Source organism: Perissodus microlepis, chromosome 5 (assembly GCF_051167445.1).
Source record: "Perissodus microlepis isolate ML-2025 ecotype Zambia chromosome 5, ASM5116744v1, whole genome shotgun sequence".
NCBI classification, from domain to species: Eukaryota; Metazoa; Chordata; class Actinopteri; order Cichliformes; family Cichlidae; genus Perissodus; species Perissodus microlepis.
The window spans coordinates 30,288,172-30,303,447 of record NC_140465.1 but is presented as its reverse complement, the minus strand read 5'-3'; the positions used below and the strand labels follow the sequence as shown (position 1 = coordinate 30,303,447).

The following is a 15,276-nucleotide window of genomic DNA, read 5'->3' as shown; positions in this document are numbered from 1 at the left end:
ATGTAATACAACCGTGATGCACACCACAGGTTACAACACTATCATGTTAATAAAGATATGTTCTGTGGAGAGATCTCTAACATTGTTATAGTACATAGGTTCTCAAGCACCCCCAAATTTCATCAGAGCACCCCTAAAAATAGCTATATTAATAGCACTAATAATAGCATATTTTAGAATTATTTTCTGGAATTATCTTCAGTGTTATATTTTCCAAACGTGTATGTTTACATCAGGTTGAAAACAAGTTTTATTTCCAGTGTTGTTGATGTCATGATGTTATAGTGCACTCACACAGAGGCGTTGTTGCTTTGTCAATAATAGACTAAGTAAGACGTTTGTTCCTGTGGCAGAAAGAAGATGTTCAAACTGTAAAGTTCAAACTGTTCTGATAATGCAGGGACAACACTGTGACTTGTGAAGTGTCTGTGTAACCGGTGTGTTCCTGCGTTATGTCTGACAATGAAAGGTAAAAGAAACAAAGACCTCCAAGTCATTAACTTGCCCACTCCAGCCCCTGCAACCAAATGGAAACAGTAGGGAAGAGGGTTAGCTCAAGTCACCACAACTTCCAAGCTAGCAAGAATTATCTGTTCATGCTATTAACTGTGTCTATAACACATATGTGGCACACACGTACTACACATTTACAGTATCTACCAAAGAGAGGCACAATGATGGCAATATCTGAACTAAAAACACAATCAGAAACATCAGGGTGGCTAAATATACAGTATATGTGTGTTGTACAATGTTGGGAAAGAAATGACACCAACTTCTCCCACAGGGGAATTGTAGAAAAGGGGAAAGGCCAAAGGGGTACCCTGTATTTATAGGGTTGCACCAAAGAAGAAGAAGAAGGATGAGAAATGAGAGAAAACTGGTAGATTAGATTGAAATCTGTGATTATTCACTCTGAATCCTTCCTAGACACTAATATCGCTCATCCAGCATTGTAATGTGTATCCAACTGAACTGAGGTTTGGGAATGTGAAAAGGGTTAATTGCATATGCAAACACCATTAATATTAATTGCAAGGCACTGCTGTCATTATGATTGAGAGCTGAGCCCCCCTATGTATGAAGCTAGAATCGCCTCTGTATAGTATGTAAAACAGATGTTCATAAGCCATGTTAGGCTTTATTCGTTTTTGAAATCAAACTTGTTTTTCCTCCTTTTAGACGTCATATTACTTTCTAAATATTTGTTTAGCGGAATGGATCAAAAGCCGTCAAGTCACACCTTCTCTTCTTGACTGAAAACCCCGCCTTTTTGGCACCTGAGTCGACAACTAAAACAACACAGATAAGCCTTTAGGTTTATACCTCGTAATTCCACTTATAAAATTCCCTTTAATTCCACGACACACAGACTCTCAACTCCAGCACGTTTTGTTTTTCTTACTGTACCACCGGCTATCACTGCAACTTTCACTTAATTGATAGCTTTTTCATCTGAACGTTTACTCGATGCATTCATTACCGAACCCACAATTATTCTCGTTGTTTGAAGTGAAGTCACAAGCAAATACTGCCACCGTGTGGTAAAATCAAAATTTGCTGATATGGACCAGAGCACCAGTTTGCAATCTTTAGGAATTATTTTGAGCATCCTTGGTCATCAGTAACTAATGGGGGGCAATTTAGCAAAATACCAAACTTTCCCCCTTATTAGATCCAATCCAACAGCAGAAACTACCGTATATTATGTTTCTTTATATGTCGGAAATATAAAGAAAGAATAGTGACTGTCACACACTGGTCACCACTCAGTGCACCAGCTCACATGAAAATGATGGTTAAGAGGTTACAGGTGGAAGGTTCCGTGCACAGGTTGGGTCAACAACAACTTCAGCTGTTTTAAGTAGGCCTATTACCTCAGGGTTACAACCCACATGAACCCCCCTTTTCTTTTCCTGACGCATGCAGGGGAAAACAATTTTCTCTGCTTTTCATTTTGGAAACATATTTCTTCTTTCTGAGAGAAGTGAGACGGAAAGGAGACTATATTCTTCTGACTTGTGAAAACTTGCTTGGTGGGCATTTTAGTTAGAAGTTGTCCATAACTAAACGGAATTTTGCGATACCGTGAAAAAGGTATTTCGTCTGTGAAGGTTCTCAGTCATCCACGTCGTCATATTATTTCACATCGAGTCGATAAACATATTTTCAGAGATGGGTGTGGTCCCAGAACTTACAAGCACACTTGGCTAGTGTCGGCAAATGACAACGTGGTGTCTAGTCTATTGACCTATGCAGGGACATGTGCAAAATTCACTGCTCAATAAACGGCGGTGGTTTTCTTTTTTTCTTCTTTTTTTGGCTACACGGAGCATGCGCAGACTGCAATGACGCGGTCTATTTAAACTACTGGTCCCCAGCCCAGTGTTTAGCTCCAGTTCCAGGTTCGCGTGGCGTTTTCATCGTCCACAAAAAGTCCAGTCATGTTGGACAGATGCGTTTTTAAGGTAGTTGTGTTTTTCCATTGCTTCTGTGATTCTTCTCTGTTTCTCATCCTCGAGTGAGCTAAAACTGGAGTTTCCTGTCCTGGAGTCTTCATGGCAGACTGATTCTTCCCGCAGGGTTTATTCTTTGCTGGTTCACTTACCAAACTTACAGTAAGTATGTGCGCTTTGTATGCTACCTTAGCCTGCAAATTTCCAGTTGCTGTACTGTTGAGCACGTTGGCAGGTAATTTTGTTTCGCGTGTGCAGCTGTACAGAACTGAATCTGTGTGCTTTTGAAGTAAAGTTTCATTTAGGGTATTTTATTACAAAGGATATGCTTCTGTGTCTTAGTGTGTATGCACAAACAAATAAACAAGAAACAGAGAAATCACTGAACACTTCTTCGAAACAAGATGACTCAGGGACGATGAGAATAGAGATGCTGTGTTTATTTCAGTGGAAAGATACTGAGTATTTAAACGACTTGAATATGTGAAGTCACCAAGCATCCCTTATGCTTTGTGCTCAGAAATCTTTGGTAGGCAAGTGATGGCGATTAGATGAAAGCCGGCTGTTTGTTCGCCAGCTGTTTTACTGATTTTGGCCTTTTGCAGCATCAAACATTTTCTTGCGGCCCTCCATGCCTGACATGGCCTCCACATTCTTCCTCCAGTCACTCACCTCCACTGTCTTCTCCTGCAGCACACACAGAATACATATGAGAGATATGATTTTTCACAGTTTGCCACTCATACTTGGCGAGAACATCAGCAGAAGACCTGATGTGCACATATGGAAACATCTTGTGTACAAGGGGAGTAAATGATTATCTGTATTCATTTCTTTTTTTTGCCCAAAGCATCTCCTGTCAGTAGCTGTGTCTGTATATTTAGCTTTTCTTTCTCATGACTTCACCTTTTCTGTGTCCTCCTTTTTGACGGATTTTAGGTTAGCTCGCAGATCCAAAGAGACCTTGTGTTTAGAGCCCAGTAGGGAGCGCAGGATGGCATCAGCAGAGACCCTCACCCTTCTCAGGTTAGGTCTCTTGAACTTCCCTCGCAAGTCCAATACCTTGATGTTCAGGTCTTTGATCTAGAGGTGATAATTTGACATAAACCCCTTACCTTTTATCTGAAGCCAAAATAAGATATTATGAAGTGATATACAGATATAAATGTATCTATTTGATGTTGATATATACATTTATTTTAGTTTTTTTTGTTTTGTTTTGTTTTTTATAGTTTTGCTACAGTTTTGTGTTTTTTACCTCTCTGGTGTTATGCAAGACCTTGGCTTCAATATCATAGCGCTCCTCGTCCACCACATCTATTCTGGCATACAGCTCCTCACATAATATCTGCAAAGTTAGATCATTTCCCCGTAATGTCCTGAGATGAATAGCTGAGTTCTTGACAGTGTAATTTCTGTAACCACACGTAGCTTTAGTCTGTGGGTGGCAACAAAATGATGATGAATGTTAAATGGTACCCGTAGCTCTGCTAAGGAGAGGCCACCGGTCTGTATTGGAGGAGCTTTTTCCTCCAGATACTTTGCCTTTTGCTCGTCTTTTTCTACAATCTCCTGCTCCAGTTCCTCCTTGGCCTTGGCTACCATCAAGCTCTGAAACACAAGACACCAAGTAAATTTAATTATTTGATCGATCCTTCTGAGTGAGATGTTATTGTGTGACAAATATTGCAGATTACTCACCTTCAGCATGAGCTTGCGAGAGGCTGAGATTTTAGATTTCCTCTGCAAAAAGCATAGTTTCTTTAATCATATTGTGACATTTTATTAGTCTACAGTAATGCTGATTGAAGTGGCTGTTTTTGAAGCATTAGTAAGTGTAAATATATTTAGTTCAGTCTTACCTCTGGTCTGTTGGTTGAAACAGAAGGCCAACATTAGTGCTTTGTTATTGATGACAGGAAATTCAATTCATTGTAATTCTTGACTGCTCCTGTCATGTTTAAATTATATTTCTACTGATTAAATTCTATTTACTGTTTGTAAATGATCCTCTCAATCGGCAATTAAAATAATAATAGAAACTCAATATACTTACGCTTTCTCAGGCATCTTGACTATTCAATTCTCCCTGGAAGACAAAAATAAAACCTTTTGTTTCTGAAGTGCTTGACAGTAGGAACACAATGGGCGAGTCAATGGTATAGTGTTAAAAGACTTAAAGTATACTTTAGAGATATCCCAAGGCCTGTTATACCAGATTCTTTACGACAAGTGAGGTCGGTTATTCATGAAATTGATAACGGATGACAAAACTTTATTTTATCTAGCAATATTTTTTTATTAAATTTATCAGACATTGTTACTTTGTGCTCATTGAGCCTCCTGGATAAAATCATCTAGTTGCCTCTCAGTGCTGATAACACTGAAAGGGAAGTGATGGCAGACATGGAAAAGCATGCCAGGCCCTCGACATGGCAGCCACTCCTGAAAGCATTTATTTCCCACTTTCACCCTCACTGCTTTGTAGGATCAAGACACAAATATAGACTGGCTCTATAAATCTTAGAACATCCCAGACTTAAACTGCATAACTGATGTTCACCAAGTTATATGACACATATATTCTTTTTTTCTCCATCGATGGTGTAACATATTGTGTTACAGTACTTTGTTGTTTTAATTTATAGCCATGCAGATATTTAGCTTATAGTCACATTAGACAAAACAAGCAGACACCCTTCATAATTTATTGTCTTGAAGTAAGCAGTTTGGCCTTTACTGCTTAAGAGAGTGAACTGAATCTAGTTGCGGATTACAGATTTCTATTGAGCTACTGAACAGTGTTAGCAGATCAACAAATCAACAACTGGGAGTGCTTTGTTGTAATGCTTTAAAAAGAGTAATACATTTCCTGCTATTCAGGTTATTTACTGTTTGACATATTTGTTATTTTTATGGTTTATGGAAAAACAATTTTAAATTCTTGCACAAAAAAAGAACTATCATGGTTTGCTTTTCTTCCTGTAGGTAATTTAACTTTAAATCTTTGAATGTCAGACTACTGATCAAACTAAACCAAAAAAAGGAGTTGTCACCTTCGGTTCAGGTAACCTGTAATAGATGTCTTTTATTATTACTTTTTGCTATTTGCTGAAATAGACCAAAGTATTATCTGGAAAACACAAAAAATATTATTTGATCTTTTCTTAAATACCAGCAGTTTATATATTGGTAATAAAATTATATATTGAAAATTAATATATTACAAAGTGAAAAAGAACAGGGAAAACTACACTGGCTAGTATTCGGTGTAGCAGGAAGACTATGCCATTACCTTTCTTTGTTGTGGATGCAGACAAAGACGAAGTGATGGAGAGAAGAACAGTGAAACATTTAGCTCCAGTTCCCTTTTGGCCCTTCTCTCTATCACAATAAGACTTTAAATAGAAAAACACACACACACACCATAAGAGGGGGTGGTCTCAAGATAATCGTGCCTGTGCTGCTTGTGTTGTGTTGACAGATCACCGCTCTTCTATTCTTCATAATAATATGTGTGAACTTTAATGTGTGGCAAAGTGGCATAAACAACATCATTCTGAATAAATTTTTTATCTTTAGTCTGTTTTTACAAAAGTAAATTATTTAAAATTCTAGGCAGGATCAGTTATTGTTTTCTTCTGACATTTGGTCAGAGTTTTGTGTATACCTCCTCATCACCTCAGTTAAATCAACTATAAAGCAGCCCACAGTCTGTCTTGTTAGTACAGATGATTTTCTGAGGTTTTCTGTGGCTATTGAAAGAGATACTGGAGACTTGCCATGTCCCCTTTGAGACTGAAGGGCCCCATTGGTCTGATTAGGATAATGGCTGCAGACAATATTAAGCCCTTGGTTTTAAGACAGGAATGCAGTTTCCAGTGTTCATTTGGCCACGGCCTCACAACTAAACATAGACAAATTGCAACACCGTGTGATGCTGCCACTCTTTGATACTGGGTCTCAGGCCGCAATTGTGTGCATGCTTTTTATTTGGGGGTTTGTGTGCTCAAAGCAAAATAAAAACACAGATGAATATGGCTGTCTTTGTGAACACACATTTGTGTGCTCAGTTCACACTCACAAGGACAGTAAGTCCTTAAAGTAATCCATGAAATTATTTGTACCTGGGCGATGTTTGTGTTACTGACATACTCTCCACTTAGTACAACAAACATGAAAGTCCAGTTTGAAAGTCAGTCATGTACATAATAGCCTAACAAAGTCCTGATTTGATACAGCAGCTTTGATCTAGAGTTCACACAGACAGCCAGATATAACCATCCACAGAGCCTAAAACATGTGGCTGTAAATTTGCTAAAGCCTAGATCTGCTGGATAACGGGCACCACCTGTTGGTCGCATGTGACCAGAAGTGGGGCACTATATTGTTTCCATATATGCTGTCAATATCAGGAACTGCAGCAGCCAGAAAGGATAGAGGGTGGTTGCCATGAGTTTGCAGTATAGTCAATCAAATAGCTACGCACCTGTCCAGTGGACATCCTGACTGCTGGAACACAAACAGTTATTTGACAAAGTAACTATGTTGAAGCTCTGTCAAGTATGGGACACCAACAGTCATCTTTAATCAGAAGACTCTTAAATTGATGGTTGTATTTGTTTTATGTGTTGCTTTTATAAAGGGGCAGATCAAAAGGCAAGACTGGGACTTGGGACAGCCCAGGCCTGTCACCCAGTGATGACTGAAAGCTGGGAAAACATTTAGTTTTTCAAAACTATAGCAAGAGTACAATGTGTTTGTACTCTTTCAGTTATAATTCAAGCTGTGTCTTATTATTATTTATTTATTTATTATTTTTGAAGCAAGGATGTGAAATGGACTATGCAGGAAATAATCTTTTGCTCTCACTAAGTCAGGACTCAATCCCTGCATCTGATTTGAGTCGCCCTCCTAGCTCATGGCAGCTGATTCTAATTCCACAGTATATATGGCGGAATCGGCAGTCCTCTGAGTGTTTGTAGCACTGTTTCCAGGAAGCAGGAAGGATACATACAGTTGAAAAGGGATTATGTGGTGTACATCGCACTAGTCTCTGGGTGTTTTCTGGGGTTTTTTTGTTTGGTTTTTTTTCTAAGACAAAAAACTTTAAAATGTCAACCGAATGATTCAGGTTTTATTACTGTGTATGTGGATAAACTGTAGTGCCAGTACTTGTTCTGCAAAGTCTGATATGACATAGAACTGAGTGCCCTGTCACTGAGTGGTCACATGACAGCATATTCCCTTCTTTGCTCTTGGATTTTTAATGTGATGTGGTAGTGTATAACAAGTACACCAACATTACTTCAATATATGGAGAAATTTAAAGACAGACCTATTGATAATTGAATAAGGCATCTTATTGTGATGGAGTGCTACTCTGTTGCTTTCTACAGAAACTGGCTTAAGGGGATCTGTGGGGTTTTCCTATTTAACACAAACTTCTGCACCATTAAAATCACAGACGAGGGATGTGTGATTGATAATGCTGTTTAAAAATGCAACAGTCGCTTCAAAAAGCTTGAGTACTGATGCTTATCTGTATGTTACCACCCACATAAACATTGTTCCAAAATGGCACAAATCCCTACGGCAATGGCACTCCCAAACAACACATAACAAAACACTGGTTTTAAGAAACAGGACTGCAACTGCCACCAGACTGCCAAGACAGAATGAAGGAGAGAATAAGTTCAGTCCATAGCAGACACCACAGGAAACCCTCAGCTGCAACTGGATCGCCTACACAATCTTAGCCATAACATTCTGGTGACTAGTGTATATTTATGTAAGCATATCAACAAAATGAAAGAGTTACGCTTTTCCCTGTAACACTTTGATGTTTGCGTGACTTTCTGCTGTAGTTTTGTTGCCGATGTGACTCACACATATTATAGATGGTGCCAAAATAAACAGCTCCTCTGCAAACACCACCACCACAGCTGCATAGCGCTTTGGCCAGTGTGCCAACTCCTCGGTGCAGCCAGAGATGGGGCTGAATACTATGGCTCTGTTGTTCACCACAACAACTGGCATGTTGTTAAGTTAGATGATCACTTAGAAAGAATATCAAGCACACTCGAGATCACGTAAACATGCATGCTGATTTAATCAGATCTGAGTAGCAGATTAAAAAAAAACAACAATGAAAAACTTTGCACTATGACAAGTAAGGAAAACTTTCAAACTTGCTGTTTGCTTTTGCCATTACATTTATTTTGTGTTAGAGCAAAAAATGCATTTCTTAAGATATTATTTATAACATTCGGCAGTAAGAAAAGCTTCAGCACCAATGTAACTGAGGCATGATTTAAGACTGTTTTCTCACAGTTGTCAGTGTATAAGTGTATTTCTTCTTTTGTTCTTGTTGTCTATTGTTTTTAGATGTTATTTAAATTTAGCACTCGATAAGCCAAGTTGCTTTTGTGTACATGTTCTAGTGCTGTTTAAGCCAAATTGTTAACTACTCAGTGAGTGCACACTTTGTGTTTCTACTAAAGTAGAATTAGATGTCAGTGTTACATTTGTAGATGTGTTTGCTACACTTGAGTCAATGTAGCAAATGTAATCAGGTAAATAGAATGCAATGATTTGCAAATCTTAAACTCACATTTTATTCACAACAGAATATAAAAAAACATAGCAAATGTGTAAATTGAGAAAATGTACAAATTTAAAATAAAATATGGTCATTTTGAATCTGACAGCAAAAACATGTCACAGCCTTGTCCCAAGCAAGTTGTGACAGGGCTGTGTTTACCACTGTGTACCAACTCGTCTTCCTTTAACGGTCCATACAAGTCTGGAAATTGTTTCTGTAAACTCTGTATTTGTCTTCCAGCATCGATGGTGTCTTTCCAGATGTGCAAGAAGCCAATTTCACTGCTAATGATGTGCACGCTTTAAAATTGAGCACTAATAACAAGTCAGATGGTCCATTCTTTAGTCCACAGGATGCAGTGCGCATATTTCCCAAAAATAATTTTTAAACTTTTAATCATTTGACCAAATAAATAACTAATTTGATTTTTAAAGGAGTTTTGGCACAAGTTAAGATGGCTTTTATTAGTCCCAGAATTGGGAAATTCTAATTGTGACAGTGACGCTTCTAGATGGTATTCACATCTGGCACTTCTTTGGATAATAGAGGTTTAACCTGCATTTGTGGATGACACAGTGAACTGTGTTGAGAGACGATGGTTTCTAGAGGTGTTCCTGAGTACATGCAGGTGATACCTATGACCGTTATGTTTTTAATGTCGTCCCGCTGAGGTTACTGATGATCACATGATTTCAGTACTGATTTTCATTTTTGTCCCTTGGACACAGATTTCTTCAGATTCTCTAAATCTTTTGATGATGGTATATTACTTTCTGGTAAAATTTCAGAATACTGATCATCAATTTGTGGAGTGTTTTCCAGATTGTTGAATCTCTGTTCCTACTGCTTTGTGTTTTTTAGTATTACGTTTGAACTTCTTTTGCTATCGTCATCCCAAATCATTTGAAAGATGCTGCTGCCAGCAAATTCAAAATGACCTAAAATGTTAATGAAAAAGTAAAATACCTCATTTTAAGCATGTAATGCCTTTTCTGTGTTCCATTGTGAATAAAATATAGATTTATGAGATTTGCAAATCACTTCTGTCCATCTTTATTTATAACATGTACACATCCCAACTTTTTTGGGGTTGGACTTGGACACTGGAGTCTAATGTAACATCAAGTAAGGAGCAGACTCTGCTTGGTGAATATTTTCAAAGAGCTGCTGATGTGTGCTTCTTTCATTTTTCATTGCCTGTAGCTAAAGTGAAAGGGCAGAGTGAAATAAGCTACATGTTGACTGAGAGATCCCAGAAGCTGTGATATCAGAGCCCACCAGATGACAGTCCCAGGTGAGCTAAGGCTTCAGGCTTCACTGGGAATGAGCAAGAGCGCCTGCACCCTGACCAAAGCCAAAACCCTTTGGACCAAAGTTCTTTGCATAGCAACCTGTAAAGGAAATAAAAATGAATGAGAAATCCTGTGCATAATTTGCATATAGAATATAGAACGAATGCTGGAATTATGAGCTTGATAAGGATATTAACATTTAAGCATATAAAATATTAACTATATACCGGGAAATTATAATTTTATTGCTGTTTGTCAAGGGTTTACTACGAATGCATGAACTTAGAACTGAGAAAGACCTATAGTGGACCATTTTGCAATGCATAAATGTGTTAGTGCTTTCTGATGGAAGACAGAAGGAATGTGTGGAAAACATATTCTTAATTGTCTACTGAAATGTTCCTGTGATTAATGAATATCATTGATATTGGATTGGCCTTACAGTCATAAAATCAATGGGGCCTGTCATTAGAATTGGTGTTAATTTAAAAAAAAAAAAAAAAAAAAATGAATGCATAAATTTAATGAAATCTTGGTCAATGTGTCAGCGCTGCTGCCATTTGAGCATCTGTCTCAAGTAATTTGGCAGTGGACATGCAGTTCAACTCAAACATAGTTACACATTACCAGAGATATCATAGTGATTTTCAATGTTATTTTGTCTTTTAACCAAGTTACTCGGTCGAGTGACTTTGAACAGAGAGATGGGAAGTGTTTAATATGCTTTATTTTGTCAGTTATAAATTGACGTGTGTTTATGGTCTTTAAATATGCTAATATAATATAAATGTACTATACACTTATTACACAAGGAAAAAATGGCATTTTCTATATTTAATCAGTGTGAACCAGGGGATATTTTTGTCTTTTATATAATACTTTTATACACAAACCTTTACAGTAGATCTCCCCATCTCTATCAGCAAGGGTTGTGGACTCCAGTCCTTTTCCACATTTGGCACAGCGAAAACAGCTCTTATGCCATGACTGAAGAGACATGAAAGAAATGTTTTAAATCGTCATCTACTTTTATTTTGAAACAAGACTGCACATTGAGACTGCAGCTTTTCTCTTTCTTACATTGCCTCCCCCAATAACCTTCTCTGCTGCATACACTGTTTTCCCACAGCGTGGACACACGTCTGAGCCTCCTGCTTTCTGGGCAAACTTGGAGGAGTTGGGGTTATTTGTAGGGCGATGAGGAGCTTGTCTGCCATTAGAAAAAAAGCTTTTCATATGGAATTAAGAAAAAGAAATTCAATGTATTTCTTTCCTTGTACTCATCTGTCATTTAAGCTTTAAATACAGAACCTGAGGTTTGGTGTGTTTTATTATATCATGTGGTAATTCAAACATAAATAAAATATTAGTTTTCGTTTTGATTATAGAGTTCTTTGTTATATATCTGAATGTTTCAGTAGTTAAAGGAGGAAGTGATGTTTTTCTCACACTTCAGGCTTGATTCCAAGACCCTCTCCCGTATCCATACTCAGCGTGCCAGCTCCACCTCCGTAGCCATAGCCTTTTGGCCCATATTTCTTGCCATAGCACGATTTGCAGTAGATCTCATCCACATGAACAGCCACAGTTGTGCTGTCCAAGTTTTTCTTACACACCACTTAAAACAGAGATAAAGGGAGAAAAACAAATATACACATAGTTTTCTTTCGTTAGTTCTCAAGCATCTACAGCATGAGCTTATCTTTCAAAAGCAGTCACCCACCACAAGCCACCATTTTTTAAAAACAGATGTTTAGCTGTGGCATACCCACAAACTCTGTGTGACAGAAGGGAATGGTGTGTACCACAGTGGCTGTCTCAGATAAATACTGCTCAGTGTTTGAGACTGAGTGTGTGTACCTTCCTTCGCCATAAAAGGAAGCCCAAGTATTTGTCACATGTTTGCAGTGGATCCAAATAAGGACTGAGATGTCTTAGTGAAAAGCTGTGGATGCTCACTTTACTCCTGTGATGCCAAATACTCTGCATTCCTGCCGGGCACTTCTTATGATTTAAAGAAGTTGTTGATCAAATGATTCGGATTACCTTAAATTCTCAGTACTTACTGCACAGAAAACAGGATTTATGCCAGCTCTTTCCCTCACACTGCACTTCCTCAGCAAAGTAGACAGGTTTCTGGCAGCAGCCACACTTATTTCCTCCCCCTAAAGGCATTCTGCAAACACACAGGAGAGCTGCTTATGTAGATTTCTCATCCACTGTATATATAATGTTCAGATCATTCTTGGTCAGTAGACAGAGGCCTTCTGCAGCACTTGAGGCTAGATGCAACAATTCCTATAAAAGGAGAAGCACCAGTTTTCTCTGATATATTGCTCTTTCTTCCGTTTTCCAGTTTAAGCCTGCTGGGTTGAGTGGATAACAGAAGGGCTGTTGAGACCTTATTGTAAAATGCAAAGTATCTTGCATTTTTTAGATAGCACTAAACCAGCTTACTCAGATAAAATGACGTGAGGCTCTGTATAAACACCACATCAATATCGCTCTGGGTTTCAAAAATTCAAAGCATTTTAATGGCAAACACACTATGTGACATTTCAGATATGCCTGGCTCGTGCTGTCATACACAGAGAAATCAAATAATCTACTTTCAATTTGTTTTGTAGTCACAACAGCATTGTTAACAACTTTTGGCAACCCAACATTGTTTTTTTTTTAATGTAGTAGTTAATTATTTCTAATCACACATAAAATTGTCTCAAAAAATGAAAGTTTGCTTGAAGGTATTTTTAGATATTAAACAGCAGTTATTTCTTATTGGATGCCAGTGCTACTGATGCTCAGGAAAAGCCTCTTGACTATTTCTAAATTGTATGTCTACAGTGCTTCTTTTATATTAATATATTTACTTCCCAATTTAAAAAAAAAGAAAAAAAAAATTCAATTTCAAGTAAAACTTCCATCGTGCATTTCTTGCTTGCACAAAGTAGAGACAAATTTGTGCTGCAGCGTGAAATTGTATGATTAAGTGCTGAGATATAAAAAAATATTCAAATTTATCTTACCCGTAACAAGTCAAAGCGACGCTCCTCTCGGTGGGTGTTTGATGAAACTGTGAGACAGCTGAGCTGAGAAGAGACACTTGTTAGCAGAGAAACAGAGGGAGGCCCATGTTGAAGTGAGGGAGGAGCTGTGACAAAAAGACACGGAGGGAGAGAGATGCAGGGAGGAAGAGGAGGAGGAAGATAATGAGTAGTTATCGAGAGATGGGAGGGTGGGAGAGAGGAGTGAAGATTCACTGTCTTGGCATGTGTTTTACATTGTGTTCTTGAATCAACTTACTAAATGTCTGCAACTTGTAAGTTTGCACACTCTTTGTCCCAAGTGGTAAGAAGAGGTAAAAGGTTGAATTTTGAGAGCTTTGAGAATTGAAAACTGATGTAAATATTAGATAAACATTATTTACTGACTTATTTTAAACACATTCTCACACACACACACACACACACACACACACACACACACACACACACACACACACACGGTCAAAGCAACAGAGAGACAGGGCTTATATTGTTTGCACATGTGCAGAGGAGGGATAGTAGGTATTCTGGGTAAAGGATGTTGAATATGGAGCTGCCAGGCAACAGAGAATGATTAAGACCTCATAGAAGGATGAATGTGGTGATGGAGGAAATGCAGAGGGGTGGTGTGACAGAAGATGGTCCTGAGGATAGAGTGAGATGGAAGCAGATGAGCTGTTGTTGACCCCTAAAGGGAGCACCTGAAAGAAGAACAAGAGGAAGAAAGGCAGGGCAATGGAAATGCATTTTTTTCAAACAATGTATTTCGAAGTACGTTACATAAGCAAAGAAAATCATTAGAATATAAAAAGACTGAATAAAATTCTGAGAAAACTAAGCAAGATATAAAGTACATGTACATCCTCCACAAGTCCCAGTGACAAAAAATATATGTTTTAGGTTTACCTTTGTAACCATAGAAGTAAGAGTGCACTAGAGAAACCAACAATTAAATAGCACAAAAGAGCAGCAGAACTGCTGAAAATAAAATCCATTTGTCTGCCATGTTGTAGCTGAGAGCAGCTTTAACTGTTTTGGTTCTGACTTTAGATAAGAGCATTACTATTATTCTTCAGGGAGAAAGACATTTGTGTTTGTCTAAATGGGAAATATGCACATCCCAGTTTTTGTAGTGCTTGCACACATTCCTTCTCTCAGATAAGCATGAATAAAGGATAAAGTTTGTACTGTTTCCTTACAAGGTGTTTTACTAAAGAGATGCAATGTTCTTTTTCCTTCAGTACTTTCTTCAAAGACATCATTGAGTTTAAGTGATTGATGCAACTTTGTGGGTAGTAGTTTAGATATTTCTCTCGAGTTGCATTTATTTCACATGTACACTATATGGACAAAAGTACTGGCCACCGACACATTACACCTACAGGAGCTCCTTGGCCATGAAGCTACTGGTGCACAGTTTTTGTGCTGATGTTAATGCCAGAGGATGTTTAGAATTCTGCTGTTGAGTCAGCAGAGCATTGGAGACTTTTATGCACTATGCGTCTCAGAACTTGGAACCCCCACTTTGCTGTGGTTCCTAAATGCTCCCACAATAATAACGCTTACAGTTTGTTGTTTGTTGAAATATAAAATTTCATAAAAGCAACAGACATTATGTGAAAAAGAACTGAAGCTAAACATGTCTGTACGTCTATTACGGCAGACTAGCAGCTTTGCTTATTGTGGCATGTGCATTTACCTGCTTCTGCTTTAAGAACAATTGTTGACATTTTGCTGCTCATCTTGTGCACTATGACATTCAACAATTGTAGAAGGCATTCCCCTTCTTGGTGGAAAAAAAAAAAATGCACGCATGACCTTTCAGATGGAAGAGATTGATGCATGGTATGATATAAATAATCCCACTATTCAGTAAATCA

At 38.1% G+C, this 15,276-nt stretch overlaps 3 protein-coding genes across 5 annotated transcripts in view; 1 reads left to right on the top strand and 2 right to left on the bottom strand.

Annotated features, from left to right (window-relative positions):
• The first annotated feature begins 2,447 nt into the window (after positions 1-2,447).
• The window catches only part of nav1b (neuron navigator 1b), a 92,068-nt gene continuing 79,239 nt past the window's right edge, over positions 2,448-15,276 (top strand). The window contains exons 1-2 of one of the 2 annotated variants that reach the window (XM_084929294.1): positions 2,448-2,618; positions 3,396-3,482. The gene's annotated coding sequence lies outside the window, so the exon portion shown is untranslated. The remainder of the gene's footprint in view (positions 2,619-3,395; positions 3,483-15,276) is intronic. The other variant, XM_084929295.1, reaches the window with a different exon arrangement.
• tnni1b (troponin I type 1b (skeletal, slow)) lies at positions 2,880-5,840 on the bottom strand. Its single transcript, XM_084929309.1, has 7 exons — positions 5,752-5,840; positions 4,513-4,545; positions 4,158-4,199; positions 3,936-4,067; positions 3,715-3,804; positions 3,363-3,539; positions 2,880-3,143 (listed from the first exon to the last, which is right to left on the bottom strand). Exons 3-7 carry the CDS (start codon positions 4,164-4,166, stop codon positions 3,039-3,041), a joined length of 513 nt encoding a protein of 170 aa, XP_084785435.1. The 5' UTR covers positions 4,167-4,199; positions 4,513-4,545; positions 5,752-5,840; the 3' UTR covers positions 2,880-3,038.
• On the bottom strand, positions 8,545-13,505 carry csrp1b (cysteine and glycine-rich protein 1b). 2 transcript variants are annotated; one of them, XM_084929291.1, is made up of 6 exons: positions 13,379-13,505; positions 12,419-12,528; positions 11,802-11,970; positions 11,433-11,580; positions 11,246-11,339; positions 8,545-10,451 (listed from the first exon to the last, which is right to left on the bottom strand). In XM_084929291.1, exons 2-6 carry the CDS (start codon positions 12,525-12,527, stop codon positions 10,375-10,377), a joined length of 597 nt encoding a protein of 198 aa, XP_084785417.1. In that variant the 5' UTR covers position 12,528; positions 13,379-13,505; the 3' UTR covers positions 8,545-10,374. The 2 variants fall into 2 exon arrangements, with proteins under 2 accessions (XP_084785417.1, XP_084785418.1); XM_084929292.1 differs by having other exon boundaries at positions 11,433-11,562.